The sequence below is a fragment of the Cervus canadensis genome, chromosome 2 (assembly GCF_019320065.1).
Source record: "Cervus canadensis isolate Bull #8, Minnesota chromosome 2, ASM1932006v1, whole genome shotgun sequence".
NCBI classification, from domain to species: Eukaryota; Metazoa; Chordata; class Mammalia; order Artiodactyla; family Cervidae; genus Cervus; species Cervus canadensis.
In genome coordinates this window covers 89667251-89689369 of record NC_057387.1, presented here as the reverse complement: position 1 = coordinate 89689369, position 22119 = coordinate 89667251, and the positions used below count along the sequence as shown (strand labels likewise).

At 41.2% G+C, this 22119-nt stretch overlaps 2 protein-coding genes across 10 annotated transcripts in view; one reads left to right on the top strand and one right to left on the bottom strand.

Moving 5' to 3' along the window:
- The window catches only part of OSBPL9 (oxysterol binding protein like 9), a 161322-nt gene extending 145389 nt beyond the window's left edge, over nucleotides 1-15933 (top strand). For 8 of the 9 annotated variants that reach the window (XM_043461342.1, XM_043461341.1, XM_043461340.1 and 5 more), the window contains 12 exons: nucleotides 646-758; nucleotides 890-1008; nucleotides 6337-6422; nucleotides 8623-8794; nucleotides 10249-10333; nucleotides 11070-11180; nucleotides 11389-11452; nucleotides 11572-11712; nucleotides 13105-13183; nucleotides 13695-13786; nucleotides 14903-15038; nucleotides 15257-15933. In XM_043461342.1, the coding sequence (XP_043317277.1) occupies nucleotides 646-758; nucleotides 890-1008; nucleotides 6337-6422; nucleotides 8623-8794; nucleotides 10249-10333; nucleotides 11070-11180; nucleotides 11389-11452; nucleotides 11572-11712; nucleotides 13105-13183; nucleotides 13695-13786; nucleotides 14903-15038; nucleotides 15257-15331 (1273 nt within the window). In that variant the 3' untranslated portion in view covers nucleotides 15332-15933. The other variant, XM_043461343.1, reaches the window with a different exon arrangement.
- A 331-nt stretch (nucleotides 15934-16264) lies between these two features.
- The window catches only part of NRDC (nardilysin convertase), a 96920-nt gene continuing 91065 nt past the window's right edge, over nucleotides 16265-22119 (bottom strand). The window contains exons 23-31 of the mRNA XM_043449359.1: nucleotides 21867-21898; nucleotides 21487-21625; nucleotides 20220-20267; nucleotides 19875-19927; nucleotides 19357-19440; nucleotides 18738-18828; nucleotides 18085-18201; nucleotides 17027-17116; nucleotides 16265-16872 (exon numbers count right to left, since the gene is read on the bottom strand). Coding sequence (XP_043305294.1) covers nucleotides 16675-16872; nucleotides 17027-17116; nucleotides 18085-18201; nucleotides 18738-18828; nucleotides 19357-19440; nucleotides 19875-19927; nucleotides 20220-20267; nucleotides 21487-21625; nucleotides 21867-21898 — 852 coding nt within the window. The 3' untranslated portion in view covers nucleotides 16265-16674. The remainder of the gene's footprint in view (nucleotides 16873-17026; nucleotides 17117-18084; nucleotides 18202-18737; nucleotides 18829-19356; nucleotides 19441-19874; nucleotides 19928-20219; nucleotides 20268-21486; nucleotides 21626-21866; nucleotides 21899-22119) is intronic.

The following is a 22119-nucleotide window of genomic DNA, read 5'->3' as shown; positions in this document are numbered from 1 at the left end:
GAAATTTGGTTTCTGTTTTTATCCTTAATAAGTAAACTTTGATTACTTATTGCTTGGTAATAAGTCCTGGGTAGGTTATGATCAGAGCTATATAATAGAGGGAACTTTCTTTAGACCCTGTTAATCAGGCCATAATACCACTTACCATAAATTTACTTGTAAAAGTTAATGTACTTTTAAATTTTTTTAATTTCAAATATGGTTTTTTATTGACTAGGAAAGATGTTATTACCCATGTAGGCTTTTTCAAAGGATCACAAAAATACAGACATCTTTCTGAGACTAATAGATAAATCGTTTTTGAGGTTCTGGAAATTGTTGCCAAGAATTATGACATACTTACATTTATGCAAAGAAACAAATTTGAAAAATGAATTCAAGTTTTAAACTTACATGAAGAGGCAAAATCTTACTAATTTTTCATGACCTTTCAACATGTGAGCATACACCATGCAAAAAACATGAAGCTGATGGCGAGAGAATCAAGAATATATATATGTATATAACCAGCTAACTTTAAAGGTCTAGTTTGTTTCTGTCAGTTATCTGCAAATACTGATTTTAAGTAGCTTTATAGGTTAATGTCTTACTGTGATTTTAAGTTGCTTCCTTAAAAAGCTTAAGAAGGTGATTGATTTTTTTTAGTTCCTCTGGATCTGCCTCAGTCTTGACACACAGCAGCTCGGGAAATAGTCTAAAGCGCCCAGATACCACGGAATCACTTAATTCTTCCATGTCCAATGGGACAAGCGATGCTGGTAAGCAGCCTTTGAGAGTTTTAACTTTTTTTCCTTAAAAATATTTGTTTGAAAAAAATTATTTATAATAGTGGTACCAGCACAGATTGGCCCAGTGTAACACCAGTCTAAGAAGATTTGTTTTATTTTAGACCTTTTCGATTCACATGATGATAGAGATGACGAAGGGGAGGCAGGGTCGGTGGAAGAGCACAAGAGTGTTATCATGCATCTGTTGTCACAGGTTAGACTTGGAATGGATCTTACGAAGGTAAGAATCAAATTTGGTTTTGCTGTTAATGTATATATGTAGATTCACAGTGATTGTATGGTGAGTGTATCTGCACACGTAGTATAAGGACATAATTTCTGTTTATACCTTTGTCTTTTTATATATGTACCTGAGTAAACTGGGAATTTTATAAATGGATGACATAAATAAAACTAGGGTAATTTCATAGGGATAGTATATATAGATTATGATTGGATTTTATTGGGAGAAAGCATGGAGTAGTATTGGGCTTGGTTAGTAGTTGGGACAAAACGCAAAGCAGTGTAGTATGCATAGAATCAAAATGAGCAGAGTTCTGATCTCGGGGTTAAAGGATCTGTGCTTACATCCTACTTCTGCTATTACCAAACTCTGTGACCTTGAGCAAGTTCCTTCCTCTATAACCTTTGGGTTTTACATATGCAAAATGGATATTGGAACAGGTAATGAGTGGGAAATTGTATGATATACATTGAGCCATATAATTATTATGGTTCTGGATTTGAATTTGAACTTGGCGCTCTAAACAGAATGCCTGATTGATACAGGAGACTGGTTTGTAGGTCCCTGCCACTCTGCTGAAAGCCTTCTCCTTTGACCTAATTCTCACCATAGCACTGCAAAGTTGGTGATGGTTGTTAACTCCACTTTATAGATGAGGAAATTAAAGCCTACAGAGACTAAGTAAGTCCTTTGGCTAAGTCCTTCCTATTAAGTGGCAGAACTAAGATTCTAATCTGGTCATAGATTTCAAAATCTATGAACTAAACCATAATACTTTCTAGTAAGTGTGTATAATAAAAATTTCTACCCCAAATCTAAGAACAGAAGCACAACGATAGCATTAATTTGTGCAGCAAACATACTTGCTGGGGAAGTTCTAGGTAAGAGCATATTTGCAGGAGCTTGCCTCCAGAATTTTTTCATTGATCATTAGATTGATTGTATAATTGCTGGAGCAAAATTATCACTTCACATTTGAGAAATAGAGCTTCATTTTAGATACTGATGTTTATATTTCTTTTCTACACCTTCTACCTTGGTTGGGTTTGGTCTCCAATAATGGAAGAGCCACCTAGTAGTATCTTGAACAATACTAGGTTTACTATCTCAGGAAATGAGAAGTCCAGAAACAGAGTAGTTCCAGGTTTGATGAATTCATAGTGGGTCAACAATGTGAGAAACAATCTAGGTCCCTTCATCTCTCTGCTCTACCATCCTTTGCATGCTGACATTCACACTCAGACCCGTCTTCCCATCATTGAAAAATGACTGCCACACTTCCAGTTAATTACATCCTTATGCAGGTATGTCAAGAGGCAGGAAAAATAATTCTCTTCATGAGTTTTATTGTTAGTATAGGGAGAACATCCTTTTCCGCAGTGGCCTGTCAGACTTCAGTTGAATCGCATTGGCCCAAGCTCAGCCAGTGTGCATGCATAAGCCAGTCACTGGCAAAAGAGGTTAATAGATTGGTTTAGGTTAATCTACATTCACCCCTTGGGGTGTGGGAGGGCCCTGTGACTCATAGCAACCTATAACCTATACGTGAACTGAATCAAAGTTCCCTCGGTAGGGATATGTATAGGCAACCAGAAGGATGTGCTGCAATCAAGTGTGTAGTTCTTACCTGACATAGTTTCCTGTGCCATATGCTCCATGTTTGGGTTTTGTAGCCACTAAAAAGTTTGTTAATTTTTGCTAACTTACTAGATATTTTAGAAATCTTTATTGGCGTACACAGTTATGGTTATCAGCAGATTCTGAAATCTTGATTCCCGTGTGCATTTCAAAGTATTAGTACAATAATGCTTTAAATTTGTATCTCATTTTCCTACTTATAATAATATCTTCTCACCTCAAATATTTTCTAAAAAGAGTTATTTTGCAAATATGTCATAAGTGTTTGGAAACATTACGATAAAGTCACATCCTGTTTACCTCACTTGGTCTTCAAAACAGTCCTAAGACTTAAGCAAGGCATATAATTATCCTCCTTTTACAGAAACTTTCAGATGTTGAATAAATTTTCTATGGCCTCTTCACACCAAAATAAGTATTTGAACTCAGGTTAAAGACAGCCTAGTCCAGCTCACTTATATCAGTGTTTCAGCAACTTGACATAATGGCATGTATCCAGATAGCGCTAAAAACAATAAAGAAGATCTGTTCAATGAGAGTTCTTAAGAAAAATTTTAAGTAGGGAGGGAAAAATTTTTTTTGATTACACATCAAATCAAACTTATGGTCTTTGGCCATGTCTTCTTTTTCAAATTGCATGTTCTGTTCTTTTGTTCATTTTTCTGCTGGCAGTACTGATCTTTTTCTTGTTGATTTGCAAGACCTGTTTATATATTGAGATATGTAGCTTGTTCTTTTTCAGTCTTACTTAGTAATGTATAATCTCTGTGTTCTCCCAGAGTGGTAGAAAATTACACCAAACTTACTCGCCAATGTAAGCATATTTATATTATGAATATAGGTGTTCTGAGGAACATTTAAACTCCGGCGTCTGATAATAAGCATTCCAAAGGTTAGAGCCGTAGGGGTTCTTTCCAGGCTGTGGCGTTCTGTCATTCCTCTTTATATCCAGCAGCAGTACTGGTCCACTGGTCAGTCCCTGCCACACTCATTTCCTGCCGCCCTCCCTCCCCTTGTCCCCCACCACCATCTCCCTGTCTCCATGTTTTCCCTCTATTATAGCCTACTCTCTAAGGCTTTTCTCTAGCGCCACCTCAATATGTTGTTTCTCAGCTTTGCCCTCATTCTGGTTTCGCAAACAGAGCATGATCTTTTGCCTCGCCTGAATTTCCAGAGTACATTGAACATCTCCTGGATGCTCCTCTATTCATGGAATTCTCCAGGCAAGAATACTGGAGTGGATAGCCATTCCCTTCTCCAGGGGATATTCCCAACTCAGGGATCAAACCCAGGCCTCCCACATTGCAGGCAGAGTCTTTACCATCTGAGCTACCAGGGAAGCCCAATATTTATCACATTCTACCTAAAAGTTAGATACTGGTATTATTCTCTCAATTAACCTTTGCTGCTTCCATAACGTTTACCACAGGTTCTTGAATATTGCAGTAATTACTACATTTAAAGGCATCTTTGGTTACTGTGATGCTCAGCTGCCAAAATGAATAATGTCTAATCTGATACAGACTTCAGAAACTCTTCCTCTATTTGTAATAAAACTCTTTTCTTAATTGATTAATCTTATTCTTTTTCCCCATATTTCAATTTCTTCTCTTAATTTTTAAGTTTTTATCTTATATTTATTTTTGGCTGCACTGGATCTTTGTTGCTGTACATGGACTCGTCTGTAGTTGTGGCCAGTGGGGCCTACTCTTCAGTTGCAGTGCACGGGCTTCTCATTGCAGCAGCTTCTCTTGTTGAGGAACACAAGCCCTTGGGCATGCTGGCTTCAATAGTTGGGGCGCACAGGCTCAGTTACCCCACAGCATTGTGGAATCTTATCTTCTTGGTCCAGGGACAGAACCCTTGTCTTCTGTGTTGGCAAATGGATTCTTAAACCACTGGACCACCCGGGAAGTCCTCCAACTTCTTTTCTTTACTTTCTCCTCTGCCACTTTCCCAGGCCCTCAGCATTTTTCTTCATGGGCCCAGCCTCCTGAAGAAAGAGTTGGTGGAATCCCATCTTTATTCTCTTCTTCATTTTGTTTATTCCTTCAGTTACTTACTAAAAATTTCTTAGTTTGTAATAGTAGCTGAAATGCAAGTACAAGTAAGTATGGTTCTTGCATTCTAGGAGCTCATTGTTTACTTGAGAACACAGATCCATAAGTACACAGATCCAGTAGATAAATTTCCTTAGGCACTTACGATGATAGAGACGCAACAGTAGAGAGGAATGTGTGTAGACCCCACACCCCCAAAGTCAAACAGAGCCCATTTTGGATTCCACTTAACAACAGAGCAGTGAGAAAATTTCTCACCCATTTGAGCTTCATTTTTCTCCACTGGTTCCAAATAGGAAAAGGAGTCCGTCAAGGCTGTATATTGGCACACTGCTTATTTAACTTCTATGCAGAGTACATCATGAGAAACGCTGGGCTGGAAGAAGCACAAGCTGGAATCAAGATTGCCGGGAGAAATATCAATAACCTAGATATGCAGATGACACCACCCTTACGGCAGAAAGTGAAGAAGAACTAAAGAGTCTCTTGGTGAAAGTTAAAGAGGAGATGGCTTAAAGCTCAACATTCAGAAAACTAAGATCATGGCATCCGGTCCTGTCACTTCATGGCAAATAGATGGGGAAACAGTGGAAACAGTGGCAGACTTTTGTTTTCTGGGGCTCCCAAATTACTGCAGATAGTGATTGCAGCCATGAAATTAAAAGACGCTTAGTCCCTGGAAGGAAAGTTATGACCAACCTCGATAGCATATTAAGAAACAGAGACATTACTTTGTCAACAAAGGTCTGTCTAGTCAAGACTATGGTTTTTCCAGTAGTCATGTATGGATGTGAGAGTTGGACTATAAAGAAAGCTGAGCGCTGAAGAATTGATGTTTTTGAACTGTGGTGTTGGAGAAGACTCTTGAGAGTCCCTTGAACTGCAAGGAGATCCAACCAGTCCATCCTAAAGGAGATCAGTCCTGGGTGTTCATTGGAAGGACTGATGTTGAAGCTGAAACGCCAATACTTTGGCCACCTGATGCAAAGAGCTGACTCATTTGAAAAGACCCTGATGCTGGGAAAGATTGAGGGCAGGAGAAGGTGACGACAGAGGATGAGATGGTTAGATGGCATCACTGACTCAATGGACATGAGTTTGGGTAAACTCCAGGAGTTGGTGATGGACAGAGAGGCCTGGCGTGCTGCAGTTCATGGGGTCTCAAAGAGTCGGACACGACTGAGCGACAGAACTGAACTGAACTGTAAAATAAGGATGATAATTTCTTCTTAACAAGATGGTTATATGGTTTAATAAGATAATGTGTGTATGTGATGCTCCAGAAGGTCAAAGATATCAAAGGGTTGCTACTGTATAGTTGTTATTGCTAAAACTTTGATTATTGACTCAGGGAGCCAAAGAGAGGTTGCTCAGAGAAAGTGACATTTGAACATTCAGAATCTCTGTCTTTCATCTTTTAGGCAGGTTAATGGGCATTTCTGAATCAGAACAGTTTGAGAAGTAGGTATCAAAAGCATGCCTGGGCAGTACTTGGTGGATGTTACTGTGATTGGAATCAGTTTTTTTTGTTCTCATTTATGTGTTTTTCTTTTTAAATGCAGCTCAGCAGTCTTACATATCTGTAGTGGAATTTGATTCTCAAGGGTCAAATATGTATGTTTTTCAGGTAGTTCTTCCAACATTTATTCTTGAAAGAAGATCTCTTTTAGAAATGTATGCAGACTTTTTTGCTCACCCGGACCTGTTTGTGAGGTATTTGACTTGATATAGTAGCTTCCACTTTTTTAAAGATGTTACTCATTACCTTTCTGCCTTTGCAGGATAGATTCCTTTGCCTTTCAGATGTTTCTCAGGGAAAAAGGCATTGAATCTTTTGTTTGTATTAGATGCCTCTTTGCTTAGGTTATCTGGTGCTGATACTGTTAGGCAACCAAGTTAAACACCTTAAAAAATCTTGAGCACCTACTAGTAAGGCAGCCAGTATTTACAGAGCTTTTTTTGATCTAGGAATTGGTAATCACTATCAAATTATTCATAGTACATCCTGATGAAGTTCAGTTATTTGAGTTTAACAAACTTTTCTAAAGCACTAGTTTTTTGTCAGCACTTTATTATGAACTGGAAAGGGAAAGAGTTGCAGTGTCTGCATTTGAGGCGTTTATAGTCCAGTGTCCAGATTACAGACTGATTCATAAATTTTAAATACAAAGATTGCAGTATTAGATATATGTATAAAGGACAGGAGTAATCTAAAGGTGGGATTGATTTATGAGAAGGTGAGTGAGTTCACATTGCTTTTCACTGGTAGCAGGAGCATTTTCTTTGTAACAGGATGTTCTAATCTGTCTTCTCTGATTGCATTCCTTGGCCTTGGACTGTGATTTACTAAAACCAGATACAAATCACCAGTTTCACAGTGGGTGGGCACGTTGGATGACGCTGATACGTAACTTCTTAATGAGGATTTTAAGAGATTCATTTAACCGTTTCCCAAAGGGCAGAAATTAAATATGGCATTGTTTAAATTCATACAAAGTTGAACAAATAAAATGTAAGCTTTTATTGATAACATACATAGAAAGTACCAATTATTCATTATATAGATTTGAGGTTTAAGGATAATTTTTATGTATGAGAATTTAGGTCCCTAGAAGGAACCATTTAAAAACTATAGAAATACAGCTAAAACACCAATAGATACGATTAAGTGTAATTCTAAAAATCCTAACTCTCCCAAAAAGGAGGAAAGGAAATATAATAGAACAAAGAATAAAGGGGCCAAATAGAAAACAAATGCCATGATGATAGAGTTAAACCCAGCTATATTCATAGTACATTAAATGTGAATATCATATATACTCCATTTAAGAGAACAGTGATTTTAAGCCTGGATTAAAAAAAAAAGCAAGATTCATCTGTACTCTGTTTGCAAGAGAGAGACTTTAAATTTGTAAAGATATTGATTGGTTAAAAGTAAAAGGATAGGTCTTCCCTTGTGGCTTAGCTGGTAAAAGTAAAAGGATGGACAGAGACATACCATGCAAAACACTGAGCATAACAAAGCTGGTGTTGCTGTGTTAGCATCAGACAAAAAATACTTTTTAAGGTAAGAAGTATTACCAGAAGCAAGTAGGGGTATTTCATAAGAGTCAACTTATCAGTGTAAATATGTAAAACAGCTTCACACTATATGCAGCAAAAATTGACTAAAGGAAGAAATAGACAAACACACAATCACAGTTGGAAATTCCTCCCTCAGGAATTGATTGAACAGCAGGCTCCTCTCCCCACCCCTCTGAGAATCAGTGGGACTATGGAAGATCTAGTTAACCTTTCTAAAACATTACCAAACACTATAACATAGTCTTTCTAAGTGCACGTGGAACATTTCATCAAGATGTACTATATAATAGGAAGACTTAATAAATTTAAAATAATTGGAACCATATGGAATATATCCACTGATCTTTGAAGAATTAAATTAGAGATCAGTAACATAGATACATCCAGAAAATCTCCAACTGTTTTGCAATTAAACAGTGCACTAACAAGCATGAAGTTACAGAAAAAGCAAAACTAATGGTACTGGAAACCAGAAACAGTGTTTGCTTCAGGGTTAAGGGGTGAGGATTGCTTGGAAAGGAGGATGGGGAAACCTGGGGGTAATGGAAATGTTCTGTGTCTTGATTGTATGTCATTATTTAAGTACAATCAAGACATAGAACATTTCCCTTACACCCAAGATTAATTAAATGGATATATGCATTTTTCAGATTCATGAAACCAAACAATTAAGACTGATATGTTTGATTATGTGTATTATACTTCAGTTTTAAAAAGGAGCTGAGGTAGTTACTGGTCCTAGGTCCTCTCAGCCTGGCTTAGGGGGTGGACCTTGCTGAGGGGTACTGTCAAAACACAGGATGTTAAATTTTGTCTTTCTTCCTTGCAGTATTAGTGACCAGAAGGATGCCAGAGACCGAATGGTTCAGGTTGTGAAGTGGTATCTCTCAGCCTTTCACGCAGGAAGGAAAGGATCGGTTGCCAAAAAGCCATACAACCCCATTTTGGGCGAAATCTTTCAGTGTCACTGGACACTACCAAATGATACTGAAGAGAATGCGGTGAGTTCTCCACTAATGTTTTTAATTATCTTAGTACTTAGTTCTTTCTTTTTTTAATTTATTTTGAGAAGCTGACTTTTTTTTTTCCCCATTTATTTTTATTAGTTGGAGGCTAATTACTTTACAATATTGTAGTGGGTTTTGCCATACACTGACATGAATCAGCCATGGATTTACATGTGTTCCTCATCCTGAACCCCCCTCCCACCTCCCTCCCCATCCCATCCCTCTGGGTCATCCCAGTGCACCTGCCCTGAGCACTTGTCTTATGCATCCAACCTAGACTGGTGATCTGTTTCACACTTGATAGTATACATGTATCTTAGTACTTAGTTCTTAATGTACTGAATCAAGATTTCATTTTATTTGGCGGCAGATGATAGTGGTAAAGGCACTGATTAAAAGATGTTTATCGCCCATAGAAGAACAATGTTGTTGGATCAGCATATTTTGATTATAGTGAGCAAGGGAAAAGAGTGGTGTGAGATGAGGATAGAAATTGAGAAATAAGATCATGCAAGTCCTCAGGGACCATAAGGATAATTTTATGACTTATTAAGAACTCATTTTTGTAATGAAGAGGTCATTATGATTATTTTGTGGCAAAGGAGTTGAAAAGGGGCAAAAATAGAAGCAAGGAAACCATTGAGACTTTGGCATTATTCCAGGAGAATAGTTGATTCAAGTTATATTTTGGAGCCAGAGCTGTTAGATTGGGGGAGGTAAGTTAGAGATGAATCCTTGCATGTGGGCTGGTGCTATTTACTACAAAGGGAAGGATTGGATTTGGAGAGGGAAAAGTCTAGAACTCCCAATTTGAAAATAACGTATGGCAAGTCTCTTAGGCATGTAAGTGGACTGTCAGATAGGGAGTTAGAATCTGGAGTTCAAGAGATGAAAAAATAAGCCCATAGCCCACAGTGGTTGGCACATAATAATCTCTCAGTAAATGTAACTCTCCATATTTTTCCCTTTCCGAATTATGCATTACATGTAGTCCTGCTTCCCAGGTGGCCTCTGGAGAAGGAAATGGCACCCCACTCCAGTATTCTTCCCTGGGAAATCCCATGGACAGAGGAGCCCGACAAGCTACAATCCATGGGGCTGCAAAAAGTCACACATGACCGAGCAGCTGAGCACACACACTAAAGACACAAGCAGTGTGTGTCTGTTCTTGGTCATGGTACAGACCTTGACAAGTACCTGCTCTGCGCCAGGCTTGGCCCTGAGTTTGGCACGTGATCCTTGCCTCCTGCATGTCTTAGAGAGACTTATACAAAGCAGCCACTCCAATGGTGTAATTAAGTGCTGCAGGAAAACTGTATGTGAGATGCTTTGTGGGTGTAGAGGAGAGAGCATTTAACCACCTTATGAGACAGAGACTCCAGTTATTAGATTCCCTGCATGTTGTTTGTTTCCTCATCAAAAGAAAATGATGTTCTGTTTGCTTGCAGGAGCTAGTTTCAGAAGGACCAGTTCCCTGGGTTTCCAAGAATAGTGTAACATTTGTGGCTGAGCAGGTTTCTCATCATCCACCCAGTAAGTGACAGAGCTCCTCAGCTACATCCACTTTCAAACTGTTGTCTAAAGAGGGTCATAGAAAGCTCCGTAACTGAGGTCTCTGCACTGTCCTGTGTGCTATCTGTGTCTTCCCAGTCCTGTGAAGATTGGTTCCTCGTATCTGTTCCTGGTATGAGTTCCAAAGACTCTCTTAGCTTCACTGATTAATTAATATAAAAAGAAGGGATTTGGGAAGTCAGCTTTTAAGCTTCTAAAGTCATCTTTCACATCATGAGCTGTGCGGTAGCGATCTCAGCAACTCTGCAGACAGTTCATATAAAACAGATATAGTTTCAGTATGGTATGTTCCTAGCACAGTGGAAAGAATGCACGTCTTCCCATGTTACTTGCTGGATGCCATGTTAAGACTGATGATACTGTATGGGTCCAGGTTTGGGCTGGGGCAGCAACATGCTTGCTGATCAGAACAGACACCCTTTGTTTTTAAGCCCTGGGATTGGCCTCATGGTTCAGCAAGTTCTTCCCCATGTGGTCCTGAACAGGGGCTTGCACTGGGGAAACGGTGTAAAGGGCAGGTGGGTGATTCCTGACCACATTCAAGGCTGTTCTTTGAAAGGTAAAGGATTTTCCCCATGCAGCCAGTTGTTTCTCTGAGTTAAGGGAGTTGGGGGTGGGGGGGCATGAATGTTTATGGTGTGTATGTTTATAAATAAAATGAGGCTATATAGTGCACTAACTGAAACAATTTCTCCAGTTTCAGCCTTTTATGCTGAGTGTTTTAATAAGAAGATACAATTCAATGCTCATATCTGGACCAAATCAAAATTCCTTGGCATGTCAATTGGGGTGCACAACATAGGGCAGGGTAAGTCTGTGGGCTTTGGGTGGACTAGTGTTAATGGGAGAACTCTATGTCATTCTTATCTGTGCCGGACGTCTGTCTAGTAAGAGGAAATGACCCCAGAAAGTCAGGTTGGATGTCATTGTGTGCTGGGACGCAAGTGTGTTGGGGGTGAGAGCCAAGTTGAGATGCAAGAGAAACTGAATGGAGATTCCATCCCTTCTCTCCACAGGCTGTGTCTCGTGTCTAGAGCATGATGAACATTACATTCTCACGTTCCCCAATGGTTACGGCAGGCAAGTAGAGCTGGTCCACTCCTCTGATGCGCAGGCAGTAGACCCTGCTGTTCTTTAAGTTGTGCCCCTCCCTTCTTTCCTTTGAACTGTCAGCCTTACTGAAACTTTTGATTTTGCAGGTCTATCCTCACAGTGCCCTGGGTGGAACTAGGCGGAGAATGCAATATTAATTGTTCCAAAACTGGCTATAGTGCAAATATCGTCTTCCACACTAAACCTTTCTATGGGGGCAAGAAGCACAGAATTACTGCTGAGATTTTGTAGGTATTTTGTTTTTCTGCTTCGATGCTCCTTCTGCATCTCTGAAATAGTTTTCCTTTTGTCTTGAACCATAATTTCCATCAAAAATTGACCATTTTAGTGGTCCTGTCTTTGTAAACTTATTTTACATGCTGTGTTTCATGTCTCTTCCTAAAATCCCATCTCAGAAGGGAGACCTAAGAACAATCTGAGGTCACTGGTGGGATTTCTTTCCTAGGAACCTGACTTGCAAATAGGAAACTTAAGGAGTCTTCCTGGATCTCCTAGCTAACCCAGGTTATGTATGCCTAACTCATTATTGCTGGATTGGACCATGAGCTTGTCCATACAGGAGACCCTGTGGGTAGGTAGTGTCTCAAAGCCCTTGTAGTCCTTGGTTTTTTGTGTGCCTTTGCTGGGGAAAAACAGTAACCATTGTATCTTTGGTTCTGTTTGACACTCCAGGATTAGATGAAGATGGCTGTGCTGTCCCAAGTCCGCAGTCAGCTGGGTTCAGAGCCTGCCTAGACAAGGAGACCCTGCAGGGATTTCTCTGTCCTCAGAGGCCTCACTGGGAGCAGTGTTGCAGATGGCCAACACAGCCAGTTTTTTAGGGAGATAATTTAATTTTGATGATGGAGTCAACATCCAGAAAATTCTTGGGAGGAGGAAGGGACCATGAACAAAAGATGAAGTTTACTAAGGAACACTGTAAAATCCAAAATATTACTGCAGTCAGGAAATAGGGGCAGAGCTTAGGGAGCAGCACAATTCACTGCTATAATAGGAGTGCCCCCCTCAGAGAGGCAGGCGGGAGAAAAAGGATGTCCAGAACAAAGACATGGGTGGGCCTGCTTCTCAGAGTTCCTTACAGCAACCAGCACCAAGAGGAACTGCTAGCAGATTTTTTGGCCAGTCACAGCCTTCTGAAAGAGTGCTTGGTGGGCTCCTCAGATAACATCTTAATATTATGGCCCAGCCTGAAGATGAAAGTCTGGTCTCCATCATTGTATCCTTAAGCAACGCCTTCCCTGACCCTCATCGTAGCAGTGTTGCCCTTCATCTCCTGTGGTCACCTGGACGTAACAGCACTTGGCACCCAGAATTTCGGTGGCAGTGTCTCCCCACTAGACTGTGAGGAGCTCCTGTTTGTAGTCTGCTGTGATCCCAGCACCTAACATCTCTCATACCCACAGTTTCTGGGATCTTGAGTCCATTAGCAGCATCTTTAGGGCATTAATTCTTGTAGTTGGCTCTGAGAAAACCAGTTTTATTAATCTGCCTTTACAGTTGCTCTTCTGTGTCCTGCTCTGGGTAGGTAGGCCACAACTGACAAGATTCTTTGGTAGAGAAATTTCAATTTGAGACTGATACAAATGTGTTTTAATGTTTGTTTTTTGTTTTTAATGTAGTTCTCCAAATGACAAGAAGTCTTTCTGCTCAATTGAAGGGGAGTGGAATGGTGTAATGTATGCAAAATACTCAACAGGGGTAAGAACATGTGTTTTGCCACTTGTTTTAGGCGTCATTGAATTGTAGCCTGTCCCTTACTCTGGCTTCCTTCATCTGGAAATTTTAACCACCAAGATGAGCTCTAATGCCATCTCTTAAAGCCAAGCCTTTTCCTTCTTCCACCTTTCCCCAGCAGTACAGGTAATAGAATGATTTTTACTTTCTTGTCCCCTTAAAATACTCAGGAATAATATATGGGAAAAAGTGGTCAGAGTACTTAACATTAGGATTAGTTGTTTAGCTAGTCCAAGATATTACATCCCAATCATATTACATCCCAACACATAGCCACATTGAAAATACCTATTTTTACCAAGAGCCTTTACCAAGACTTAAACAATTTAGGCTTTAGGTTGCATATGGAACTCATTGTCTACATCACTAACATATTGTGAGATTTCATTATTAAATCTGTTAATGGGAAGAGTTGGCTTTTTCTCTTAGAGCAATGTGAACAATAAAACATCTACCTACCTTTTCTGTTTTCTAGGAAAATGTAGTTTTTATAGATACCAAGAAGTTGCCTATAATTAAGAAGAAAGTAAGGAAGCTGGAAGATCAGAATGAGTACGAATCCCGCTGGTAAGGAGACAACATAACTGGAGCAGCAATGCTCTTGCTATTGGCCAGGCCTAGGTGCAGGGCCAGGCTGCAGACTGCATAGCAGGGGGTAACAGCACGGGCGGGGTCTGAATGCCTGGGTTCACACGGGGCTCCCCCTCTTGCACTGTAACCTTGACTGTAAGCTAACCTGTCTGCATCCTTTCCTGAAGTGGAAACCACCTCAGCACTGCTACAAGAACTAAATGAGATATAGATGGAGCCCGTGTATGATGCTTGACATATGATAAGTATCAAGTGGATGTTGGCTTATCACCATCTTTGTAGACAATCTGTATATAGGATATAGATACATCTCAAAACATCTTTAGGTCTTAAAAAACTTAAAAACTTGACAGAATAAACAGTCTTATTTGCCTAGACTGCCTGTTCATAGTTTTAAGTGGAAATCTATAGACTTTTATGCTCTGCTGCTCACACAAGGGGATCTTAGGATGGCTACTTTTCTAATCCCTATGCATCCTCACTTATAAAGCATTGTTTGGACCAGACTTTTCTAATTACCATCTTCCAGGCCTTGAGAAGAAGCCAGATCTCCTCCCCCCACCCCCCAACTTTAAGCCTCTGCAATGCTTCTCTTGACCCTTACTCTGTATTCAAACTGCTTCTCCCAGATTAATTCATTCCAGAGGAGTCTTCATGAAATGGAACGTCTCAGCTCCTCTCACCTCCCGTGTAGTTTATTTAATACAAACTGCTGTTCCCTGGGCTTATTTAATATAAGGAGACACTGACACCCTAGAGAGGTGAACTGACAGCCCCAAGGTCACATCGCTAGTTTAGAGGTACAGCGAAAAGTAGTCTCAGTTGATCTTTCTCCTCTCGTCCCAACCGTATATACAGCTTTCTGCACATGCTTTATTTCCTTCTTTGACAACTAGCAGTGGGATCTTCCGAGTCTGTTTTCCACTCCGGTGCCCTGTGTCAGCCTAAGGAGATTTAGTCTGTGAACTACATTTAAAGCCATTTGACTTGTACTGTAATTACGTTATGTTCTAGATGGCTCTAGCCTTTCATTTTCAAATTGCTAACTCCTCTCTCCACCAAGTACTTAGCACCTTCACTTCTTTTCTTTAGCCTTTGGAAGGATGTCACTTTCAACTTAAAAATCAGAGACATTGATGCAGCAACTGAAGCCAAGCATAGACTTGAAGAAAGACAAAGAGCAGAAGCCCGAGAAAGGAAGGAAAAGGAAATTCAGTGGGAGACAAGGGTAAGTTTGTTTTGGGGAGCCTGCCTCGGTCTGCTAGCTGCTGTTCCCCGAGCTGTCCTTCATTCATTTCAGTGAATACTGAAGTACCAAATAAGCATAGTGATAAATGAGATGAATATTCATTTCACTGTTGAGGGGGGAGCACATCAAATAATTAAAAGTATGATATAGAAGTACAAAACAAGTGTGTAACTGAATTTTCCCTCTTTCTCTAACAGTTGTTTCATGAAGATGGAGAATGCTGGGTTTATGATGAACCATTACTGAAGCGTCTCGGTGCTGCCAAGCATTAGGTTGGGAAACACAAAGTTTGCTCCTGGTTCCAGGGCAGGAGGCATAATTAAGCAACAATCTTCCTTTGGGAGAACCTATTCACTCCCTTCTTATTGCAGTGGTTCCTATCTCAGGGATACTGGACTTTCTGATGCAGATGAACACTTAAAGCGAGCAAAGCTTCCCTTTTTCCTGTCTGTGGCAGTTACAACGTTGATTTTGGTCTTGAGAAAAACTTCAGGTTTTGAAAACAAGATGTCTGCTCCTTTTCCAAATCCCACGGTATAAATCCCAGTCTTAAACTCTGCATTCTAGTACTGCTGTTGAGATATACAATACAACCTGTTTCCTAGTTCATATAATCTTGGGTTCTATATATACATATATATAATATAGCTAATGCCAGATTTTTCATAAATACTCCATTTACTGTAAATAGCAGTTCCTCTCAGTTGTTTTAGAAAATTTAGTGTAATGTATTAAAATCACGTGTTAGGAAATTTCATGGTCTCACCTATAATAACTTTTATTTTGGAATTGAACTATTATTGTATCTAACTCTGGACTATGGTTTAATTATACTCAGTGCTTAAGGCTTCATAAAGTAATTTTTCCAACCTTTTTTTTTTAATGTGCTTATTATTTTTATGAATAAACTTGGCCCCAGTTACTTGGCAACCTTGAATACAGGGGCTAGCTTTTTACAGGGACTCTTCAAATAATGAAGGGGGTCCATCCATCCTGTCCCTTCCTTATACTCCTCTGTTCTGTCTGTAGCCCCCACCATGCTATTCTTGTTTTAATTGAACTCTCAAATAGTACACATAGGGCTACCAACCTTTTATCCAAAAATATTTTATTGCCTTAGAGAATTTGGGAAGAACGTTTATTTTTAGATCTCCACCCCACATTGAAATAAAATATAATAAAAGGAATGTCACAGCAGCAAATGGCTCATTCTGAAGGGCAATACAGAATTAATCTTTATTTTTAAATACATTAAAAACAACAACACAGGTATTAGCACCTGGCATTTAGGTACTAAGAAGACACTAGTTACATAGGGCTTCTCAAGGCAGTCATACAGAACTGGATTCTCAATCTGAGAAGACCAGGACAGGCCAGGGCATCTCAAGACTGCTCCCGCAAGCTTTTTGGTTACACTTGGCCCACCCTGCTCATTTATCTCTGCAGCTGCTATAGTAACCCTTGGTCTGTTAGTCACAACGGAAGGGGAGGGTAGTAAATCAAATTCTATGATGCCAGTGCAAAAATTCAATGGAAGCCCTAAGGCAGTAGTAGTGTAACTTCATAAAATTCAAACACTTAAATGCACAGTGCTTCAGGCCAACGAGACTGCAGTTTATTTGACTATTTTATGGTAGGGGAGAAGGTTAAGTCTTGATGTGAAACCCCTGATATCAATAATGGGGATGGTACAGTCTACCAGCAGAGGAGAAGCTGGCAGGTAAGTTAGCTGCATCACGTCACAAGAAGAGTTTGAATCCTCACCAGAAGGGGTACCATCCTCTTCCAGCTCGTACTTCCCAAATCCAACAACCTGAAAAAGGCCAAAGACTTGCGGTGAGAGAGAATGCCAACCATGTTTGGGCAAAGACCTAGTAGGATCTAGGACACCAACCCAAACTCAGTAAATGGGCGAGAATGACAGGCCTGGAAAGGACCCGAGCTACAGCTCAGGTAACAATACTCACATGAACACTGAGCATTTTACTTCCTGGTCCTCTGTGGGCCTTGAACCAGTTGACTAGGTCTGATTTTGAGAATGACTTCAGTGCTTCAATCTTAATGGGAGAAGGGAAGATATGAAAGAAAGCTATAGAAAACTAGCAATATATTTCTGCAAAGATAGTTATGTTTTAAACATAACACCCTAGGCAGACATCCTTGGTCCTGCTTATTGTAAGCACACTATTTTAACATGATTGAGCTGGCTCCCAACCTTCCAGATAAAGATACAAATGAGCCTGACATACCTTCATATTTCTTAGCACTGACTGGCAGATAATAAGCAGGAGAGAATAGCAGATGCTCTAACTACAGCTAAGTACTATACAAGGAGTCAAACCCAGCACCCCTTAGTGTCATGGGTAAGTATTTGCCCTCTGGCTTCTAACAGGAAAACTGCAGAACCTCAAGAGTTGGGCTGAATGACGCCTCTGTGTTAAATACCCCTCTGCTTTAATGTCCTTTGGTAATTCACCACATAGGGTTATAGTATCAGAGCACTGGACTGTAGGACTCAGAGCTCCTTTAAATGGGATTTATTACTTGGGGCTAGAAGTTGTCACAAAGACCTACACACACAATCCTTAAATCTGGAGAAGGAACTTCATAAACACCAGAAGTTTGCAATTTTCTTTAGCAGAACCTGTTTTTCTCCCAAACCTTGTGAATCTGAATATATAATACAAAAACGAAAGGAAAAAAAAATTATATATAACTGAATCACTTTGCAACAGAAATTAACACAACAGTGTAAATCAACTGTACTTCAATTGGGGGAGCAAGAGTAAGGAGAGGAGTAAGAATACCCAGCATCCTGCTCACTTGACCACCTGAGGCACTACAGTAGCCAGTCTGGAAACAAGATGTAATTTAATCACATCAAGAAATGGGCAAGTAAATAACCAACCCGAGATGAGTGCCCCCAGTCTCTCCTCCACACAATACTAATTTGCTTAGAACTGTGTCTCCTGTTAAATCAAGAATCCCTGTCAGAGCTGTTGTACTCTGAAAACCATGTTACTACCTCATGGGCAAGGCGGTCAAAGAGATACTGCCGGGTCACCACTTCGTTCCAGTTCCTGTCCACCTCCTCCCCAAGGTAGGTGTCCTCGCACTCCTTCAGCTTGATCAGAGCTGTGACCTGTTACCGTCAAAAAGACGCTCTCAGGCATGGCATCACACAAATATCCTCAGCATACTCAACCCTGTCTAGTCTGATTTGTGATGGACCTGCCAGCATGATGGCGAGGGACGGAACTAGGAAGACATGGTCAGATTAAGAAGATCCAACCAGTCCATCCTAAAGGAGATCAGTCCTGGGTGCTCATTGGAAGGACTGATGATGAAGCTGAAACTCCAATACTTTGGCCACCTCATGCGAAGAGTTGGCTCAATGGAAAAGACCCTAATGCTGTGCAGGAGAAGAAGGGGATGACAAAGGATGAGATGGCTGGATGGCATCACTGACTCGATCGACATGGGTTTGGGTAGACTCCGGGAGTTGGTAATGGACAGGGAGGCCTGGCGTGCTGTGATTCATGGGGTCACAAAGAGTTGGACACGACTGAGCAACTGAACTGAACAAAGCTTAAGAACCCAGCACACAGTACTGTTAAGACTGGTGTCATGTGGGCTTGGGTGAGCCAACAAACAAAAAGACCAAGCCAGCACAATCACCTGGGTGTTGAATGCATCCTCAGTGAGGTTCTCGATCTTCTCCTCAAAACTTGAAAGAAACTCTTCTATCTTCTTATCAACAACTTCAGAGCTAAAATAAAACATCTTCCATTAAGTCATCACTGACCAGGTCTCGAGCAGAAGGCAAAGGAGAGAATTGGGTCTAAGGCATATTTCCAGGAAAGAGGCTGAAGTGATATTCTCCCCTAAGCTGTGGGAGGGAAGTGAACATTTGAAGAACCCCCACCCCTACTCCACTTCTAGCCCAATTCCCTGGTATCCTCATAGGAAGCAGTAGACAGCCATGCTGACCATTTCAAAGCTAAGGACCAACAAGGCCTTGTACCTTGCTTCCAGCCTGAATGCTATGTCAGGCATCTGCCTTTCTTGTCCTCAGATACGCCTGAAAAGAGGAAGCAGTGGCAAGCCCTGCACAGTCACCATAGGACTTGAGTCAAACCCTACAAACCCACTGGTAAGTCCTGGACCAGGCCATATATGAGCCACCTGCTGCAGCTGTGACTAAATGGGAAGCAAATGGTCAGGGCAAGGATGCAGCCTCTCTTCTCTTCGCCAAGAAAACCAATAGCTGGGCCCTTCGTCTCACTTGTTTACTCACTTGTATTTGGTTGCCTGAGTCCCCACGGTGACAGAGAAGCCTAGAATCCCAGATGTGTTCCTACAGGTAGGGTAGACATGGTACCTATGGCCAGAGTGAAAAGTTCTATGAGCTCAGGTGCTCACCTGCACCCTGTCCTTGGAGGTGCTAGAGAGCAGTGGGAAGGGTTTCTGCCCATCCTTACTGGACCCCAGAGGTCCTGGAAGAGGATCCATAGATGTTCACTCTTGGGTTAGGGTAGGTATCCACCCCTCTCCCGCACTGAGGACCCCAGGCCAGCCTCTTCTGTTAATCTTGAAACTTGACCAAACTGACAGCCTGATCATAGTTGAAGATGCAAACTGCAAAAGTTTTGACAGTATGACTCTGCCGAGTATGACTCGGTAGGTATGACTCTTAAGGCCTGGGAGGACCAAAGAGCGCTGAGAGACTGTTGAGTCAGTACTGCTGATCGACTTAATCCTGCAAAGTAAGCCCCAGATCTTACTTGAGCTCAGTGCTTTTGTCAGCAGACTTACCCAAGGGTCTGCTTGGTTCGAAGGAAGTCAAAACAAGGCTCTTCCATATGCATCTGTAATTCAACATACTACCTATCAGCTCAACTCCTCCCAGCAGAGAAACCTCCATTTCTTCCCCCAAAAGTGTTACATGTGACCCCAGAGTCCAGCCTCCCTTACTGCCTTCTTAAATAGCCCAGGCCCATTATCCTGGCTCATACTAGGTAAAAAATGCTCAACAACCAGCTCACTTAAAAACCACAGATCTCTGACCACTCCGAGGTCCCCAGCCCCCAGGTAGACAGGCCAGTCCTCACAGTGAGCCAGGGGTTCCCAAGTATTGGGGCTTTCCTTTATACAACTTACCACAAGCAGCTCCATAAGAGTGTATTCTTTCAGACTCCTGGCACCTGACTGAGAGGAGAAGCTGATCAGACCATCTGAAAATCCAATGGCTTACAGGGCTTTTTAAAAATACAGCTCTTCTTGACAACCATTTATTCAGGTTACTACCCTGCTCTTCTCTTCCCCCAACCCTCATACCTTCTATTGTTATACTCCTGCCTTCCCACAAAACAGGTGTGTGCAGATGAGAATCATACATAATGATTTGTATTCCCAGCCCTAGTCCAGAACTGCAGACAGACAGAATTGAGTCCAGTAATCCCTGACCTGCCAGCTCCTGCCCAAAACACACCAATTCACAACCCAAAGTCAAGGACTTGCAGAGGAACATAGGCTCTACAGACAAGCTGGACCTCTAGGAAAAGATTCAGGGCCAGAAACACAAGAAAAGGACTAGGTGACAAGTGAGGCCATGGAGTCCTGCCCAAAGCCCAGGCCAGAGATCTTCACGAGGTCAAACAGAGAAGTGACTTCCTCATGTAGAAAACCCAGGACCAAAGCACCAGATGAAGAGCCCCAGAGTTTGGGAAGTCTGAGACCAGTCTAAACAGACACAGGTCCCCAATCGTCCTAAAAGTGAGTTGGACCAACCACAGGCTAAAGTAGTCTATGGACCAATCGAGATCAGTGCAAAGCTCTTTCTTATTTTAAGCACCATCCCATCTCTCCAGAATGCTGTGGAAAACACACAGGATTTGAAGACGGAAGGTATAAATTTAAACTCCAGCTGGTATGACCTCAGGTAAGTGTAGGACCTCAGATTTATCATACATAAAATAGAGGTGATAAATCCTCTCTCTCAGGTGCTTTGAAAATATTCATTATGACTCTGGAAGCCATTCTATTTGCTGTGTGTTGGTTGACTATGTTTACTTTGGTCAGATTTCAAAACTGTCCTTTTAACAAATGTCCTCTTGCTCCCTGGAGTCCTGACTGGTGAATATGTAGGAATTTCCAGCCATACTTCAGTTCTGTCCCTTTGGACTAGTGGCTGGGTGATTAATAAAGCACTGTGATTGAAAAAGGATCCATTTCACTGACAGGAGCAGTTCTTAAATGTAATTGCTTCAAGAGGACACATGACCCCAAGCATAAAACCACAGTGTAACCACAAACAGGCCTTGAAGAGCATAGGATCACTTCTCCCAGACACTGTGGTCCTTTCACTAGTCTTTAGTGTCTAAAAGACACAGCCATGAGGACAGCTATGTGCAAAGGGGCCACTGACCTGGTAATATACAGTGACTTCAGAGTTGGCATCACCCCTGTTCAGAGCTCTCACTTTGCACAGGTGGTGGCCACTGGGTAGCTCCACCACCTGGAACTGCACAGGCATCTCCTGCTCCAGAGGCATGAAGCTCAACTTGCTGCAAAACAATCATACGGGTCACCGAGGCGGAGCCTTTATCCTCCTGCTCCTGCCCCCAAAACGGAAAGTCAGGCCTTCTACACTGCCTACTGAATTGCTTTGTTTATATAACTAACCTCAAATAAACCTACAAGAAGCATTTCCATTACGGATTTAGTAACAACTGAATTTTGGTCTCAGGGTCCTCTTGCTATTAAGAACACATAACTCCTAAGGAGAAAACTCAGACCAATACTCACTCAACAACATATTTCAGGAAATCTGTAGATTCCTAGGGAGTGAAAGAGAAGAAAATAGCTATATCAGGCTCTACTGACATTAATTTCACCCCAAACCAACTAATACCAATGTTCTAAGTGCGTGGGAAGCCCTGGAATGCATTAGGAAAGCAGATATAGTCTGTCACCCAAAATGCTGATCATTCATTCTGGGTTTATTATTCATTCACTGGGATTATCATTCATTGATTCAATATTGATTATGTTTGTTGAA